The 19,014-nt window shown below is 46.7% G+C and overlaps 1 protein-coding gene across 1 annotated transcript in view; it reads right to left on the minus strand.

Annotated features, from left to right (window-relative positions):
- Positions 1–19,014, minus strand: part of GRAP2 (GRB2 related adaptor protein 2) — a 750,180-nt gene that overhangs the window by 198,713 nt on the left and 532,453 nt on the right. Inside the window, exon 5 of the mRNA XM_040359581.1 lies at positions 9,319–9,490. Within this exon, the coding sequence (XP_040215515.1) occupies positions 9,319–9,490 (172 nt within the window). The remainder of the gene's footprint in view (positions 1–9,318; positions 9,491–19,014) is intronic.

The following is a 19,014-nucleotide window of genomic DNA, read 5'->3' on the forward strand; positions in this document are numbered from 1 at the left end:
TTGGTAAATGTATGGACTGAAGACCAAGTTGCAGCTTTACAGATCTGAGCCATCGAAGCCTGGTAATGCACTGCCCATGAAGCACTTATTGTCCTGGTCGAGTGCGCTTAACAGAAAAAGGAGGAATCCTGTTCATCAAACCATAAGCTTGAATAATTACTTGTCGCATCCACCTAGCAATGGTGGATTTTTATGCTGGCTGGCCCTTCTTGGGACCATCTGGCACAATGAACAAAACATCTGTTTTACGTATATGAGCCGTAGCCTGCAGAAAGATTTTACTGCTCTCACTACATCTAGGGAGTGCAATAACTTTTCCTCCGCTGTTTGCGGTTTGGGAAAAAAAGGAAGGCAAAACCATGTCTTGATGAAACGCAGACACCACCTTTGGAAGAAAAATAGGATGGGGGCGTAGTACAATTTTGTCTTTGTGACAAATCAAATAGGGCTCTTTACAAGAAAGAGCTGCTAACTTCAATACCCTTCGAGCAGAAGAGATAGCAATCAGGAAGGCCAATTTCTTGCTTAAAAGAATCAAAGAAATATGGTGAATAGGTTCAAAAGGTTGCTTTTGCAGAACTGATAATACTAAGTTCAAATCCCAGGGACACAAGGGTGATTTGACTGGCGGATTTATACGCAGTACTACCTGAATGAATGCCCGGAATAGGGAATGAGATGCCAATGGTTTCTGAAAAAAGACTGATAGAGCCTATATTTGACCCTTGATAGTACTCCGGGCCAATTTCATATCCACTCCTAATTGGCAAAAGGCGAGAATCCTACTTATAGCATACTTTTGAGGATCCCACCCTCTGGATTCACACCAGGAAACATACGCCTTCCAGACTCTATAGTGGATTAGCCTGAAGGCCGGCTTTCTATCATTAATGAGTGTAGAAAGAACTGGACCAGAGAGTCCTTGTTTATTCAAAATGTAGGTCTCAGTAGCCAGACCGTCAAATTTAGCTTCTTTAACCACTTAAGCCCCGGACCATTTTGTTGCTAAATGCCCAGGTCAGGTTTTGCGATTCGGCACTGCGTCACTTTAACAGACAATTGCGCAGTCGTGCGACGTGGCTCCCAAACAAAATTGGCGTTCTTTTTTTCCCCACAAATAGAGCTTTCTTTTGTTGGTATTTGATCACCTCTGCGTTTTTATTTTTTGTGCTATAAACAAAAATAGAGCAACAATTTTGAAAAAAATGCAATATTTTTTACTTTTTGCTATAATAAATCTCCCCCAAAAACATATAACATTTTTTTTCCCTCAGTTTAGGCCGATATGTATTCTTTAACCTATTTTTGGTAAAAAAAATCGCAATAAGCGTTTATCGATTGGTTTGCGCAAAATTTATAGCATTTACAAAATAGGGGATAGTTTTATTGCATTTTTATAAAAAAAATGTTTTTACTACTAATGGCGGTGATCAGCGAATTTTTTCGTGACTGCGACATTATGGCGGACACTTTGGACAATTTTGACACATTTTTGGGACCATTGTCATTTTCACAGCAAAAAATGCATTTAAATTGCATTGTTTATTGTGAAAATGACAGTTGCAGTTTGGGAGTTAACCACAGGGGGCGCTGTAGGCGTTGGGGTTCACCTAATGTGTGTTTACAACTGATGGGGGTGTGGCTGTAGGACTGACGTCATTGATCGAGTCTCCCTATAAAAGGGATCACTCGATCGATGCAGCCGCCACAGTGAAGTACGGGGAAGCCGTGTTTACATACGTCTCTCCCCCTTCAGTTCCAGGGAGCGATCGCGATGGGGCGGCTATAAAATAGCCACGCCGTCGTCCCGGATCGCTTCCCGTGGGTTACCGACCGCCGCATGTACCTGGGGGGGGTCCTGGTCGGACCCCCAACCCGCGGAAAGGCGGGGACGTACATGTACGCCCATATGCCTGTACGTGCCATTCTGTGGACGTACATGTACATGCGGCGGGCGTTAACCAGTTAAGGAAGGGTGGAACACTGGTCCTTGTGACAGCAAGACATGATGTAGTGGAAGCACCCAAGGTCTTCCTACCGCCATCTTGATGATCTCGGCGTACCAGGGCCTCCTGGGCCAATTGGGGGCCACTAGAAGCAACCGTATTCCCTCCTTCTTGATCCTGCCCAGCAATCTCTGTAAGAGAGGGATCGGGGGGAATGCACAGATCAGTGAAAAATTATTCCAAGGAATTGTCAGAGCATCCGTTCTGTAAGCAAGCGGATCTCTTGTCCTGGACACAAAGTTGTCCAACTTCCTGTTCCTGGAGGCTAACAGGTCTGCATCCGGGGTCCCCCATCTCTGGCATATTGCCTGAAAGACATCGGGGCGGAGAGACCACTCTCCTGGAGACAGTTGCTGGCGACTTAGATAGTCCGCTTGCCAGTTTTCTACCCCTGGAATGAAGATTGCAGAAAGACGAGGAACATGTTCTTCTGCCCATCTCAAAATCCGATTCACCTCTTTCTGAGCATCCCGGCTGCGGGGGCCTCCTTGGTGATTGGTGTAAGCTTCTGCAGTAGCATTGTCGGATTGAATCTATATCAGATGGCCATGTAATCTGTGAGTCCAGGTTCTGAGAGCTAAGTGTACTGCCTGAATTTCCAGAATATTGATGGTCAGGCTCTCCTCAGTTTTAGCCCAGGAACCCTGGGCTCAGACTTCTTCTAACACTGCTCCCCAACCCAACAGGCTGGCATCTGTTTACACCACCTTCCAGGTGACTGGGAAGAAGGACCTTCCTTTCCGCAAGTTCTTAGTTTTCAACCACCAACTGAAACTTTGGCGCACCTGTGGAGACAGGCGCATGGGTGAATCCAGAGCTCAGCTTCCCTGTTCCACGCAGCCAGAATGCCGCCCTGCAGTAGTCTTGAATGAAACTGGGAGTAAGGAACAGCCTCAAAGGAGGACCCCATCTTCCTTAATAGCCTCATGCAAAGGCGAATTGATTGTCCTCTCTTCGTTCTGACTTTGTGGATCAATTCTCTTAGGGACTTGATCTTTAGCTTTAGCTCTGGCAGGAATCTTTAGCTCTGGCAGGAATACCCTGCTTTGGGCTGTGTCTATGATCATGCCCAAATACTCTACCCTTCTTAGGGCTTGCAGAGAGGATTTCTGCAGGTTCATGATCCATCCTAAATTCTGCAGGTATCTCACTGTATGATCTAGTCCTGCCACTGACTGATCTATAACAAGTAGATCGTCTAGATAGGCTGTCACCGTTATGCCCTGTGCTCTCAAGTTTGCTAACAGTGGAGCCAGAACTTTTGTAAATACCCGGGGTGCAGTGGCCAAACCAAAAGGTAGAGCCACAAACAAAGTGGCGATGCTCTATCACAAATCCTAGGAACCTTTGGTGAGAGGGATAAATAGGCACATGTAAATAGGTCGTCCTTGATGTCTATGGACGCCAAATACTCCCAGCCTTGTAAAGTGCCGACACGGACCAAATGGTTTCCATTCGGAAGTGGCGAATGTCCAGAAACTGGTTTAGATCCTTTAGGTCCAGAATGGGTCTGACGTCTCCATTTGGTTTTAAAACCACAAAGAGGTTCTAATAGAACCCTGCACCTCACTCTCTTATAGGGACTGCCTTGATTACCCCCTGAGACAGCCAACAGTTGAGCCAGAACTTTTGTAAATTCCCGGGGTGCAGTGGCCAAACCAAAAGGTAGAGCCACAAACTGAAAGTGGCGAAGCTCTATTGCAAATCTTAGGAACCTTTGGTGAGAGGGATAAATAGGCACATGTAAATAGGCGTCAAGTGATCCAAACCTCGAAAGAAAGAATCTCTTTTTGTTGGATCTTTGGAGACTCCTGAACTTCTGAACCGATCGGGTGGGGTCTCTCAAAATTCCAGCTTGTACCCCAGGGATACAGCCGAAACCACCCATTTGTCCTGGATCTCTGTCTGCCAAGCCGCTGGAAACTGCCGAAGCCGTCCCCCCACTCGGACGAGCCAGGGTGCCCCTTCATGAGGAAGGTTTGGGGCTTTGCTTGTTAGTATTTTGCCCCTGCTGCTTTCTGTTTTTCTGATCCTGGCCCTGGTCTTTAGCCTTTGAGGCTGTCTGAGACTGCCATCGCCACTGCCTAGCGACAGATGTCCCAGGAGCTGGGGAGAGAGAACGTTTAAAACAAGGACGCTTGTTTTTCTTCATCTCCGGCAACAGAGTAGTCTTGCCGCTTGATATCTTTTGGATATATTTTTACAAATCATCCCCAAAAAGGCGTTCACCATAGAAGGGAAAGCTGGTCAACAGCTTTTTGCATGGGGCTTCTGCTGACCAGTGCTTTAGCTAAATAATTCTGCACATTTGCACCATTTGGAGCATAAGACGAGATGCCTGTTGAATAGAATCCCTGATTGCATCTATTGTGAAACATAAGGCCCTGGGCATATTCTCCCAAAGTTGGATCTGCTCTGGAGGCAGGTGTGACGGTATTGGTATGATATCCCCGTCAAAGATTCCCTTCTTCCATAAGAACATCACCCAATATTCCACTAGGAGGAATATTCCTGAGATCGCCCATTAAGTCACACGTGAGTCCAGGCTTACTGCTAGAACAAGACAGACTTTAATGTTATATCACACAGCTTATATGTAATTTCCAAAACTGTTACAATGACAAATCTCCGCCCCCTCACACTGGGGCTTCCATACAGATGATTAGGCAGACACGACGGAGCCGATCAGTGACGCTCGACCCCGCATATAGAGAGATAATTACCACAATGGAGCAATCAGAATAATTAACACAAGCCACTTAAACACAGATCTCCTTCACACAACACAATAGATCAATTAACCTTTAGAAATAGTGAGGGGACATTAGCACTTCAATAACCTGTTAGCCGAGGACAGAATCACGCAGGGCAAGCAGGGAGAATTAAACTGAGACATATAGGCAAATGCATCACAATGGCCCCCTTTTTCTCCCTGCTCCGGCAAACCCGGTTGGACCTTCCCTGGTCTAGTAGGGTTGACGGGTTCAGAGCTTTCAGTCCGAGGTTAACTCCGTTTGGCGTGACTGACCTCCCTTGGCAACTGCTTCAGACTCAGGTATGCCACCGGGTCGTCAGATCACACGCCGGTCAGTCCCCAAGTCTTTGTGCGATCTGCAAAGTCACCAGAAGTCAGTGTGAAGACGGCGAATGGGTCTGTGCGCCGCCATCTAGGTGTCCCGCTATGGGAGGGGCAGGTTATGGCTCTGAAGTGACAATCACAGGAGATTCATAAAAAGAAAAAGTTATATTTGTTGAAATGCTGTAGCACTGGTGCTCAGAGTCCGGGGGGGGGGGGAATCAGGGCCCCATAGGGTCAGCCACCCTCTGCTCCCTCCGCAGCCGCCAGTTCTCCTCTTTGAGCTTCTCCAGCTCCATCTCCAGTTCATGGAGCCTGGGGGGGTCAGCCTGCTGTGACCTCAGGTGGTTGTTCTCCTCCATGCGGCTTATGCACTCCTCCAGCTCTATGTACTCACGGATCAGCTCCTGCTTGCTCATGTTCTGCAGGCTCTCCACGTGGTCCTTCATCATCAGGAACTGGGTGGTGGTGTAAGGGGCCACCGGTGGGCCCTTGGCGAACATCTCGGCCCGCATCTGGGACGCCCGCTGCGACTCCCTCTCCTCCAGTCGCTTCTTCTCCTCCCAGGTCAGCTTGTTATACGGCTTCCAGGACCTCTTCTTCTTGGGGGGTAGCCGGCGGTGCCTCTTTCTGCCCAGCTCCCTCCAGGGCCCCTCCGGCTCATGGCTGTCGCCCATGACCAGCTGACAATGGTGTTCCCTGTTGTCCGTAATACCAGATTGTACCGTGAGGACTTCGTAAATGGTGTCCAATGGTTCTTCCGGACCCAGCTCCTGGAGATCCCAAGCCGAGTCTACACAATGGGCTGCTGCTGGTGGGCGGTACCCAGGTTGAGACCAATTTGACCTGGTGTTGTCATTCATGGGGCAATTCTGCTTGAAGTGACCCAGCTGTTTGCACCGGAAGCAGCGTTGTTCGTTGTCCTCCTGGCGTGGATAGCGAGGGCTAGATGTCACCGGTCTGTTAGGAGGTTGGTATCTAGCGGCTGGTGGGTGTGAGGGCACCGTTGGTCGTGGAGGTTGTACCCGTGGTGTGACCTGGTTTGTCTTGCGAGTATCCGCATATTCATCCGCCAACTTTGCGGCCTCTGGTAGAGTCATGGGCCTGCGATCTCTCACCCAGTCTTTGACATCCGCCTGGATGTGATTGTAAAATTGCTCCAGGAGCATTAGTTGCAAAATGTCCTCTGCGGTGGTGGCCTGGCTGCTGTTAACCCAGTTAGAGGCCGACAGGGACAACTGGCATGCCCATTCCGCGTAAGAGTCTTTCGTGGTTTTGCGTGAGTCCCTGAACTTCTGTCGGTGGGACTCTGGGGTTACTGCCTAACAAGCCAGGAGCGCTTCTTTAACCCTGGCGTAGCTATGGATATCCTGATCTGGCACGGTCCGGAAAGCATCAGAAGCTTTGCCTGACAGTTTGCCTGACAATATTGCAACCCACTCTCCTCTAGCTATTCGGTGCAGGTTACATTGTCTCTCAAAATCTGCCAGGTAGTTATCAATTTCACAGTCCTTTTCATCAAAAGCTTTAAAAGCGCTAAACGGAATCTTCCTTGCGTCTGCTGTGCTGTACTCACTGTTTGGAGAATGTGCGGCTGCTTGTTGGACTGCTGCCAGTTTTAACTGTAGCTCTGCGTCTCTTATTTGTTTAGTTTCCTCCGCTAACAGGTCCATCACTTTCAGCACCACATCCGGCGTTGGGTTTGGACCGAACCAAGCTAGCTTCTCTCTCATTAGCTTGTTGGTTGGTGACTCCTCCTGAATCACTGGTCTCTCCATCTCTTGTACTGCTGGCGTTGCTGCAATCCCGTTCTCCTGGTCTAGCTCCATTAATTCTGCTATGATGACCCGCTTGGTTTTGTTGCTAGCAATCCTTCCACGAACTTCCAGTAGTTCTTCCAGTGTCTGCTTGGAATCCGGGTGTAAAGGGGAATAGAAGGGAAAATCCCACTGCTGCCAACCAATTGTGACGGTATTGGTATGATATCCCCGTCAAAGATTCCCTTCTTCCATAAGAACATCACCCAATATTCCACTAGGAGGAATATTCCTGAGATCGCCCATTAAGTCACACGTGAGTCCAGGCTTACTGCTAGAACAAGACAGACTTTAATGTTATATCACACAGCTTATATGTAATTTCCAAAACTGTTACAATGACAAATCTCCGCCCCCTCACACTGGGGCTTCCATACAGATGATTAGGCAGACACGACGGAGCCGATCAGTGACGCTCGACCCCGCATATAGAGGGATAATTACCACAATGGAGCAATCAGAATAATTAACACAAGCCACTTAAACACAGATCTCCTTCACACAACACAATAGATCAATTAACCTTTAGAAATAGTGAGGGGACATTAGCACTTCAATAACCTGTTAGCCGAGGACAGAATCACACAGGGCAAGCAGGGAGAATTAAACTGAGACATATAGGCAAATGCATCACAGCAGGTCTTTCAGCCCTTGTTTCACCTGATCCTTTAAGACCTGACACATACTCACTGCCGCCACGGCAGGTTGGGTTACTGCGCCTGCTAGGAGAAAGGAAGACTTCAGTAAAGATTCCAACTTTTTCTCAGAAGGATCTTTAAATACCTGAGCATTGTTCACAGGACAGGTTAAGCTTTTATTTACACAAGAAATAGCCTCATCTAGTGAAGGCAGACTCCACTTCTTGGTAAACTTCTCCTCCATTAGATAGAGAACTTCAAACTTCCTAGGAGGAGAAAAATGCCTATCTGGGTGCTTCCAGTCTGCGTATATCAGATTCTCTAATAAAGCATGAACCGGAAAGGAACATGCAGCCTGTGAGGATTTCAATGAACCCAGAGAGGAGACAGGTGAATCAGATAACTCTGATGAACCCAGAGAGGAGACAGGTGAATCAGATAACTCTGAAGAAGGTAATTTAAATGCAGAGCGTACTTTCAGTATAATATTGCACCTGCATTTTTAGAACCTGGGAAGCAGACATAGGTTCTCATGAAATTCTAGCACCTTCTGACTCCTCATCCTTATCCTCTGATGGTGCTATGTCCTCCTCCTCATCTTCAGACCTGTCTGAAGGAAGATCTGAAGTAACAGAAGGAGCTCTGCTTCGCTTTTTGTCCTTTTATCAGGACTTTGCGATTAACAAAGCGATTCTTCCTTCTAAACTGTTAAGGGCTACTGCCAAAGAGTCCTCAGTGACATATGCAGGCCCAGGCACTACAGGAGAGGCTGTTGCTCCTGAAGGAGTCAATGGCTCATCCTGCACAGGTGCGTCATATATTACCGGAGAGGAAAGTACTAAGCGGGCCCGGCTAGAGGCTCTCGTCTCAGGTGGCAATGCTTTTTTGTCTTTTTTAACCCCTGTATTTTTTCTTTGGGAAGACATATTACCAAGCAACAAAGCCAAGGTACTAACAGCATATACTCCTGTGCTAGTTAAGCCTTTAAATACAGTATGCAACTAAACACACAGTTTGCCCAGTGGGTGTCCTCTATTGAGGGTGCCCAGATAACTGCTTATCCCTTTCCCGTCCTCGACTTTCGGGGGTTATATCGGGAGGATGCCCGCTGCTTGTTTAGAGCCGGCGATTGGCTATCCAGGCATAACAACTGATGCGGCTAAAGTTGGAGGGGTGGAAGGGTAAATAGGTAGATCAGGTGTATAATCTCAAATAGGAAACACTCCTGCTTCCAGCACATTACCAAGTGGGCTGTTTTTGACACAAATTTTCTTTAAGTTTTTATTTTTGGAAAGACCGTTGACATTGGACTTTTATTTTCACATAAAGTAGGGTTTCACCATCATTTACTAAATGCAATATATATATGTTTATGAAATACTTCTAAAGTACTGATAGGTAGATTTCACCTGTGGTTGCTTTCAGGACACCTTTTTATGTATATGGTGTTTTTTTTTTTATTATTAAATAGTGTCAGTTTATTCATTTCTTTATTTGTTGTAATTTTTTTTCAGTATTGTATTGACTTTTTTTGTTTGAGGTTAACACATGCTATTGAGACAGTCAATACATGCCAGTGAAGTAAATACTTAGGAGATTCACATTTGTACAGGGACTTTCCACCACTTTTCACATACAAAATATTGCATATTCAGTCATTCAGTTTATTTCTGTTAAGGGAACACATTTCAGTGGGTAATTAAAAATTCAGAAGTACTACATTTCATTAGCAGTAGCGTGGCTGTATTTTACACATAACATTATATAAAACATGTTAATACCTCTGATTGTGATGACCCTTCCTCTTGAAGGAAGATTGATTTTTGTCTGGAAATAGATGTGGTTTTGTAATATTCAACAAGTTCGTTGATAGAATTGAATTTTTCAGCCCATAAGCTGTAATTCCCCAACTTGCCTCTCATGACTTTGAAATGCTGCACATCTTCCTCATGCCTAAAATTCCAAAACAGAATAAATCCAAACATGTCATATTTGTCTTATGCTCATGTTATATACAAGAACAATGTCAGCATCCTTTTCTGGAACATCCCCATGTCAGCACATGCAGGTGTAACCCCCCACGCACAAGACCCCAAAGAGAGCTTCTTAACCTAGCGAATAAAAAAAAAAAAAAATTCCCTCCAGGCAGAAGATGCACATTTTTTTTCTGTCCATGTAGTCATATGCAGAGCTCTCATGTGTATCCATGTTTCCCTTTTCTTTAAAGTAAAATAAACCATCAGTTTTTTAAGTACTTTCAGAAGTTAATTTAACCACATACTGGTTATGGAGTTTCCTTATCCTTTAATCCTTGTTTATATTCTGGTTTAAAGGGGTTGTAAACAACTTGCAGTTTCCGGCCCCCCAGCCCCCCCCCCCCGTTTGACTTACCTGAGCCCTGAATTTACATGGGCGAGTCCCCGCCATCCTTCTCTCCATGGAGTCCTGGCATTGATTGGATAGATTGATAGCAGTGCAGTCATCGGCTCCTGCTGCTTTCAATCAAATCCAATGAGGTGGGCGCCGGGGGGGTGGGGCCGAGTCATACACTCGCCATCTATGGCGAGGTATGCCGCAAGGTAACGCCCCTGGGAGACCACTTCTCCTAGGGGGTTATCTAATGCGGGGAGGAGCCGTCAGAGCCCAGAGGGCCCCCAGAAGAGGAGGATCGGGGCCACTCTGTGCAAAACTAACTGCACAGTGGAGGTAAGAATGTTTGTTATTTAAAAAAAACAAAGCTTTATTATCACTTTAAGCTTTCAGTTATACACCCTGCTTCAGGGTGGTGTCTTTCTCTTGCAGCGTCCTATGAAGCCACCCTTGTATGCAGGGACTAGAGCTGTTTCTCCCTAAACTGTTTGCATTGATAGAAATACACAGCCTTGTAGCCTAGGATGGCAAGGCACTACCTCTTTCCCACCCTCCTCATCCCCTCCCTTATCCAAGCTTACAGACTTGAGACTGTACTGTCCACTGTTGACTCTTTCCTGTAGGGACCAGAAATTCAGGGAAGCAGCAACAGAGTGCAGGAGCCAAAGTTGTTAACTGCAAGTATAGGGATAATAATTTAAATAGTTTACTGGGGAGATTATATTATTGTGCTCAGTGTAATAACCACTTGCTTACTGGGCACATATACCCCCTTCCTGCCCAGGCGAAATTTCAGCTTTCAGCACTGCGTCGCTTTAAATTAAAATTGCGCGGTCGTGCGACGTGCCGCCCAAACAAAATTGACGTCCTTTTTTCCCCATAAATAGAGCTTTCTTTTGGTGGTATTTTATCACCTCTGCGGTTTTTATTTTTTGCGCTATAAACAAAAAAACGCGACAATTTTGAAAAAAACACAATATTTTTTACTTTTTGCTATAATAAATATCCCATTTTTTTTTTAAACTATTTTTTTCTCAGTTTAGGCCGATATGTATTCTACATATTTTTGGTAAAAAAAAAAAATAAGCGTATAGTGATTGGTTTGCGCAAAAGTTATAGTGGCTACAAAATAGGGGATAGAATCCTCACATTTTTTTTATAATTTTTTTTTTTACTAGTAATACGGTGATCTGCGAATTTTGTCAGGACTGCGATATTGCGACAGACACATCAGACACTTTTGACACATTTTTGGGACCATTTACATTAATACAGCGAACAGCGCTATAAAAACGCACTGATTACTGTATAAATGTGACTGGCAGGGAAGGGGTTAAATGTGTATCCTGGGTGTGTTCTAACTGTGTGTGGAGGGGGACTGACTGGGGGAGGTGACCGATGCTGTGTCCCTATGTACAAGGGACATAGCATCTGTCTCCTCTCCCTGACAGGACATGGAGCTCTGTGTTTACACACAGAGCTCCACGTCCCTGCTCTGTCATTGCCGATCGCGGGTACCTAGCGGACATTTTGGGGAGGCCGGAGGACGCAAAGACGTCAAATGACGGCGGCTAGGATTTATAGAGCCACCTTGCTGCCGTCATTTGACTATATGCCGGGGCTCAAGTAGTTAAACAAAAAATACGGAATGTTTCATACTGCTTAACCCCTTCATGCCGTCTGTATGCAAATATGCGTTCATTGCTTTAAGGGGTTATACTGGGGTGATGCCTGCAATTGCAGGCATCACCCCAGCATAATTTTTTAGAGTTAGCAGTTGGCTTTTTAGTGATAACAACTGATGTGACTAAAAGCTGCTTGGCTGTTATCCTAAGGAGCGGGAGGGGACTTCCCCCCCTCCCACCGCCTTCCGTGGCTCTCATGTCCCAAAGGGAGGGCCGAGCGACCAGCCGCCACGGCTGCCCGAAGACCAGAAGGAAGTCGGAATCAGATCGAATCAGGTAACCCGGAAACAATGTCATGAAATCACTTCCAGTTTTTCAGTATTCCAAAACGCAGATTTGGGTGTTTTGAATACTTTTAAGAGTAAAGGAGGGGTTTGGGGATCCCTCCATAAAGAATACCTGTTACAGACTATTACAGCGAGCGCATACGCTACGCCAAGTCACGCCCACAAATGTAAACAGTGTTCAAACCACACATGTGAGGTGAGGTATCGTCATGATCGTCAGAGCGAGAGCAATAATTCTAGCACACTCCTAAACTGGTAACCTGTAGAATTTTTTAAAGCGTCGCCTAGATTTTTAAGTACCGTAGTTTGTCGCCATTCCATAAGTGTGTGCAATTTCAAAGCATGACATGTTAGGTCTCTATTTACTCTGCGTAACTTCATCTATCAAATTTTACAAGAAGTATGTCTTGGACCCGTCGGAGCCCGCGAGGGAGGCGTGGACGTCGGGCCAGGATTCCTTGGCCTGGCTGAGATCCTCCCCCGCGGAGCGAAAGCGCTTCTTTACCCAGCAGGCTTACTACGAAGAGGGGGAGAAGACGGGTCGTTTGTTGGCCAGAATTGCCAGGTCTCAGCAGGCGTCCCCTGCCATAGGAGCGATCTGTGACACGCAGGGACGGCTGGTGAACGAACCGGAGCTGATTTTGGCGGAGCTAGCTAATTTTTATTCGGAACTATACAAGGCGCGGGACGACTTTACAGATACAGAGCTGCAGTGTTACATTGATACGGTTGCTCTCCCGGTTTTGAGCAGTGCGGAGCGGGCTGAGCTGGAGAAGCCGCTTACCCTGGAGGAGTTCCGGGAGGCGGCTGCTTCCTTTCCCACATGCAAGGCCCCGGGCGACGACAGAATACCCATTGAAGTGTATACTCAGTATGGGGAGGCGGTGCTGCCCAAGCTGCTCGAGGTGTTCAACTCCTCGTTTGACGCGGGTGACCTGCCTCCATCCATGACGAGGGCGAACATTGTTCTACTGCTGAAGGCGGGCAAGGATCCACTGGATCCTGGGTCGTATAGACCTATTTCCCTCCTACAAAGTGACGTCAAAATACTTGCGAAGATACTGGCTATGCGGGTGAACAAAATTATCCTGTCCATTATACACTCCGACCAAGCGGGTTTTATGCCGCGTAAATCTACCGTGACGAATCTTCGTCGGTTATACTTAAATATGCAGACCCCCTCGGATTCCGTCGGCTGCAGGGCACTGTTGTCGTTAGATGCTAATAAGGCCTTCGACAGTGTCGGCTGGCGGTACCTATGGGCGGTGCTGTCCAAGTTCGGATTCGGTCCTAGATTCCTGAGGTGGGTACGCCTTTTGTATGCTACGCCCAAGGCGGCCGTGCGGATGGCTGATAGGATGTCCCACGCTTTCGCTCTGGGCAGGGGGACCAGGCAGGGTTGTCCCCTGTCCCCCCTGCTATTTGCCCTGGCTATTGAGCCTCTGGCGGCCCTGGTGAGGGATTGCGGGTCGGTACGCGGGTTCAGATATGTTGACATGCACGAAAAGATCATGCTGTATGCGGACGACATGCTCCTCTTTTTGGAGGATGCAGAGGACTCCCTGCAGCAGGTGATGGCCATAATCACTGACTTTGGCCGCTTTTCAGGCCTCACCATCAACTGGACAAAGTCTGCCCTGATGTTCCCGGATGGGGAGCCGACGCACGGGAGCAGTCTGCCATGCCCGGTCCCCATAGTGACATCCTTTAAGTATCTGGGGGTCTGGATCTCCCCCATGATAACCGATTACTGTAAGCTCAATGTGTACCCTTTACTGTCCAGATTTAGGGACAAGATCCAGATCTGGAACAGACTGAAGATGTCACTGGCGGGTAAAACCAACCTTATTAAAATGATACTAATGCCGCAACTGCTATATTTCCTCCATAACGCGCCCATTGTCATTACCCTTAAAATATTTTGTGTAGTTAACTCTCTTTTTAGACAGCTGTTGTGGCACACTAAACCCCCTAGGATAAAGTTAGAACAACTCCAGCGCCCAAAGGAGGGAGGGGGCCTGGCTTTGCCCAATCCCTGGTTGTATTACTTGGCGGCACAGCTGCAGCACTTAATAGGGGTCATGGAACCTCTGCCCACGACCTCCTCGGCTAGGCTTATGCTGCGGGGCTCTGGGGCAGCCGCGATTCCTGAGGGGTTGGAGGCCCGCATGTTTCAAAAATCCAATAAACGTATGCCCACATATGCTCTCGTCCAGAAGGTATGGAATAAAGTCAGGCAGCTTCAAGATGTGCTGGGGTTCACTGAGTTTAACCCCATTTGGGGGAATGACACGTATGAGGAACTGGCCAAGATTGACCAGGGCCACAGATGGAAATCTGTAGGGATTACGCACCTTAAACATGTCTTTCGGAGGGGGCCCTACTTTCCTTTAGTGAGCCGAGGTCCAGATTTAACTTGCCACCTACCATGCAGTTCTACTACATGCAATTGCAGCACGCAGTGCAGGCCCAGGGGACAGCTGTGGAGTGGGTCCAGTCCCCCACACCTGTTTTCCGAATGCTGCGCTCCGCGCAGGATACCAAAGGCATGATCTCGCAATGCTACGGCATGCTTCTGGCATAATTTCTTGAGGGGTACCCTATGAAGGTGGTGGAGCAATGGGAGATGGATTTAGGACCCTTTGAGGGTGAGGTATGGGAGGAGGCGCTACAGGCCGTAAATACCTGTTCACTAAATGTATCACAGAAAGTCTCCCAGCTTTACATACTGTTAAGGGTGCACTTTACCCCGGTCAAGCTTTTCAGAATGGGCCGAACTCCGGATCCGCTGTGTGGACGCTGTAGGGCGGCCCAGGGGGATTTGATTCACTTGCTCTGGCGGTGCCCCAAGCTACATAGATACTGGGTTGAGGTTCTGGCTACGCTGAATTCGGTGTTCCAGACCAACGTCCCATTGGAGCCGCTTTGTTGCATACTGGGTGTCCTGGAGGGGGTAATCGAGGAGGAGGGCACCAGGGTGGCATTCGCCAGAGCTCTATTTCAGGCGAGAAAGCTCATTCTCATACATTGGAAGTCAAGGGAGTCGCCTTTGCTCAAAACCTGGGTCCAACATATGGGTAAGACACTGTTGATGGAGAAGTACATATATCAGCATAGGGGAAACGCAGGGAAATTTCTTAAACTTTGGGATCCTTGGCTCGCGATACCCGGCCTAAGCCCTTTGGAATTGGTACAAACTAGGCTACTTGGTGGGGTGTAGGGGCAATAGAAGACATTCGATAAGGTCCCTGGCCTATTTATCTGGGAAGGTACGTGGACAGAGGAGGGGTGGACGGGAGGGAGGGGACGGAGGGCTGAAGAATGGGTCTGTATGGGCTGGGTGGTATATGGCATGTGAGCACTGTTTTGTAGTTAAATCTATGATGTATGACCAGCAATTCTGTTTTTGTGTATAAGAAAGCAAAGATGCATGATGTCATTCTGTTTTCTGTTTTCCTGTAACAGTATGTTTTGTGAGCAATAAAAACCTTTTGATTCCAAAAAAAATTTTTTACAAGAAAATTGAGCTAACTTTATTGTTTTGTTTTTTTAGTACATGATAGTGTCTGTTTTCCCCAAAAAAATACGTCTGAAAGACCGCTGCGCAAATACTTGGATGGCATTAAAAATTTGCAACGATCCCCATTTTAATCTCCTGGGTCTCCTGCTAAAAAAAATATATAGTGTTTGGGGGTTCTAAGTAATTTAGAAAAATATGGATTTTAACCACTTAACCCCCGGACCATATTGCTGGTCAAAGACCAGAGCACTTTTTGCGATTCAGCACTGCATCGCTTTACCTGTCAATTGCGCGGTCGTGCGACGTGGCTTCCAAACAAAATTGGCGTCCTTTTTTCCCCACAAATAGAGCTTTCTTTTGGAGGTATTTGATCACCTCTGCAGTTTTAAGTTTTTGCTCTATAAACAAAAATAGAGCGACAATTTTGAAAAAAATGAATATTTTTTACTTTTTGCTATAATAAATATCCCCAAAAATATATCACTTTTTTTTTTCCTCAGTTTAGGCCGATATGTATTCTTCTACATATTTTTCGTTAAAAAAATCGCAATAAGCGTTTATTGATTGCGCAAAAGTTATAGCGTTTACAAAATAGGGGGTATTTTTATGGCATTTTTATTAACATTTTTTTTTTACTAGTAATGTCGGCGATCAGCGATTTTTTTTCGGTACTGCGATATTATGGTGGACACTTCGGACACTTTTGACACATTTTTGGGACCATTGGCATTTTTATAGCGATCAGTGCTATAAAAATGCATTGAATTACTATAAAAATGCCACTGGCAGTGAAGGGGTTAACACTAGGGGGCGGGGAAGGGGTTAAGTATGTTCCCTGGGTGTGTTCAAACTGTAGGGGGGGTGGACTGACATGGGGAAATGACTGATCTCCACCCCCAAAAAAATAAAAAAATGGCGTGGAGTTCCCCCCAAAAATACACACCAGACCCTTTATTTCGAGCACGCAACCTGGCAGGCCGCAGGAAAAGTGGGGGGACGAGAGAGCGCCCCCATCCTGAACCGTACCAGGCCACATGCCCTCAACATGGGGAGGATGCTTTGGGGGCCTCATCCCCACAACCCTTGCCCAGTGGTTGTGAGGGTCTGCGTGTGGGGGGCTTATCTGAATGTAGCGGGGTCATCCTGTCAAAGTCTTACGACAGGTCATCCACGCTGGAACTTTATCAATTTTTTGTAAATACTTAGGATACCTTTAAGAAAATTATGCATTGTGGGAATTCAAGTAGCAGGAGATATGGACTCGTAGAGAAACAGACTACACTTCCCACAATGCTCGGTGCTATTGGAACATGTGACACCTCCGCACAGACTTATGGGGGAGGTTACTTAAGGAAAGGGGGTGGCTGTTTTTCGCTCTCTTGGGATCTGGACTTCTCTCCTCTGCGGAGCTGCTAACAGAGCACTGCCGTGTTGTTAGGCCAGAAGCCTGGGCCTATCCACTGAGAGACCAGCCATCCAGACGGAAGCAAGACTCCAGCCTCCGGCCCGTGTTCCTGAAGATTGAGGAGACTGCCCAGCTGACACTGAAACAGTGGAGTACCTCCGTCTGGGATCCTGTGTGCCGTGGAGCAGTGCCTGTCAGCGCGCCCTTTCTGAGGAGAACTCAGGCGGATCGGCCTGTCGGGTGAGAGAGCATTTGCTCGGTTTCAGACTCTCGGTTTAACACCGACACCTAGTGCCATTTCACAGACCACAGACATTTGTTCGGCCTCTAGCCGGAACTTAGGGGCCCATTTAACTGTTCTAGTGCTGCACAGAAGTGGTTGACGCTGACGAGCGGTCAATCCACCAACTTCCAACTACCCTAGACATCTTGTTGCTCAGGCTTTTTCACCGATTGCCACCTGTGGATTACAATTGTTAACGTGCACCGACCAGCCGCAACGGGGATATTGACTGTTCTGTAGGACTGCCCATTAGAGGGCGCTCGCGAGCATAGACTGCCTGCCATTAGATTAGATGAATGGTACCATTCATAGGTTAGTTCCTCCTTGCTTACATAAATTGCAGATTCTTGCAAGGGCCCTTGCGGATCATATCAAGCCTTTACTGTCTAGTTGTGTTTATGCCTGAATGTATGCTTGCCTTTTTTTGAGTTCCATACAGTAAACCTATCTTTCTTTTACATTCAAACATATTCACTGTGTGGAGTATACTTTTTTTTTCTCCTTAGTCTGGAGGGACCGTCTATAACCGCAGGTAATTTCATTTCTATATTGCCACTGTATTTTGCATGTTTTGCTATTATGACCTCAGCCCAGCAGGGGTCACAATATCTCCTTCTCCAGACTTCTGATGTGTCGAGGGAGGGTTTGAGCTAGTTAAATAGGGGTGAGCTAAACTGAAGGAGAGTAGATCCCAAATCAACCAGCGGCTCCTTCGGGGGTAGCGCTACATTTATCTGGAAGACCCCTTTAACAAAGGGGACCCCTAGATCCCGGCCCCCCCTATGTGAATTGGTAATGGGGTACATTGTACCCCTGCCATTTCACAAAGAAAGTGTAACAAATTGTAAAAAAAACAGACACCATTGGGAAGGTCCTTTATTGAAAAATAAAAATAAACAAAATATTCCAGCGGTGGTAATCCACTCTCGGTCTCCGCTTCAACTCTGTCGATATCCTGCGATGGGTGATCTCCTCTCCGGGATCCAGAGATAAGAAGATCTCCTCTTCATCCAGGTCCAGGACTCAGCGATGAGATGTCCGCAGCGAAGCGCATCCTGTCTCCAACGGAGACACCCCGGGAATGATGCGACGGGAGCCAGTGACTGCTCCTATGTAGCTGAGGGCGGGGCCACCCGTCACGTCACCCTGTCCCCCTCTGATGCAAGGGGAAACCCAGGCTTTCCCAGTGACGTGCATGTGACCCCACCCCCCTCTGATGCAACCGTTGCATCTGAGGGGGGTGGGGTCACCCCCACGTCACTGCTCCCAAAAAAACAACCGTTTTTAAAACTTTTTTGCATTGATACATGTCCCCTGGGGCAGGACTCAGGTCACCAAACACTTTTTATGACAATAACTTGCATATAAGCCTTTAAAATTAGCACTTTAGATTTCTCCCATAGACTTTTACAGGGTGTTCTGCGGCTTTTCGAATTTGAAGTTGAATATGAATCCCATAAAGAAATAAAATAAATGTGTTTTGTCTGCTCACTCATGTTTTCTTTAACAATGGTACATACTTTATCAATTCTCCAATAATTTGCAAACTTTTGAACACAACTGTACACCTATATGCTACCACTGTTGCCTACAAGGTCAGAACGGGAGTATAATTATTTATATTCCATATAGCAAATTGATGGTGGGCAAAAAGAGTTAGGAATTGGCCTTTCACTTGTTTTCTTATTTAGTCCTTCCAAGTAGAGCAGTCCAGACAGGAATAAGAATGATAAAGGTAATTCTCAGTCTGAATTAGATATAAAATAGGGATCTTCTTCTTCTTCTCGTAAATTGAAACATCCCAAACACTCATCGTGACAAACCTCACCATCATTCTAATAGGCACACTAAAAAAAAGGCATGTTGCTGGATCAGTTTTGCTCTAGCTAGTCAAATTAAGAAAATGTGTAAATCTTGTTTTATGGAG

Source organism: Rana temporaria, chromosome 7 (genome assembly GCF_905171775.1).
Source record: "Rana temporaria chromosome 7, aRanTem1.1, whole genome shotgun sequence".
Lineage (NCBI taxonomy): Eukaryota > Metazoa > Chordata > Amphibia > Anura > Ranidae > Rana > Rana temporaria.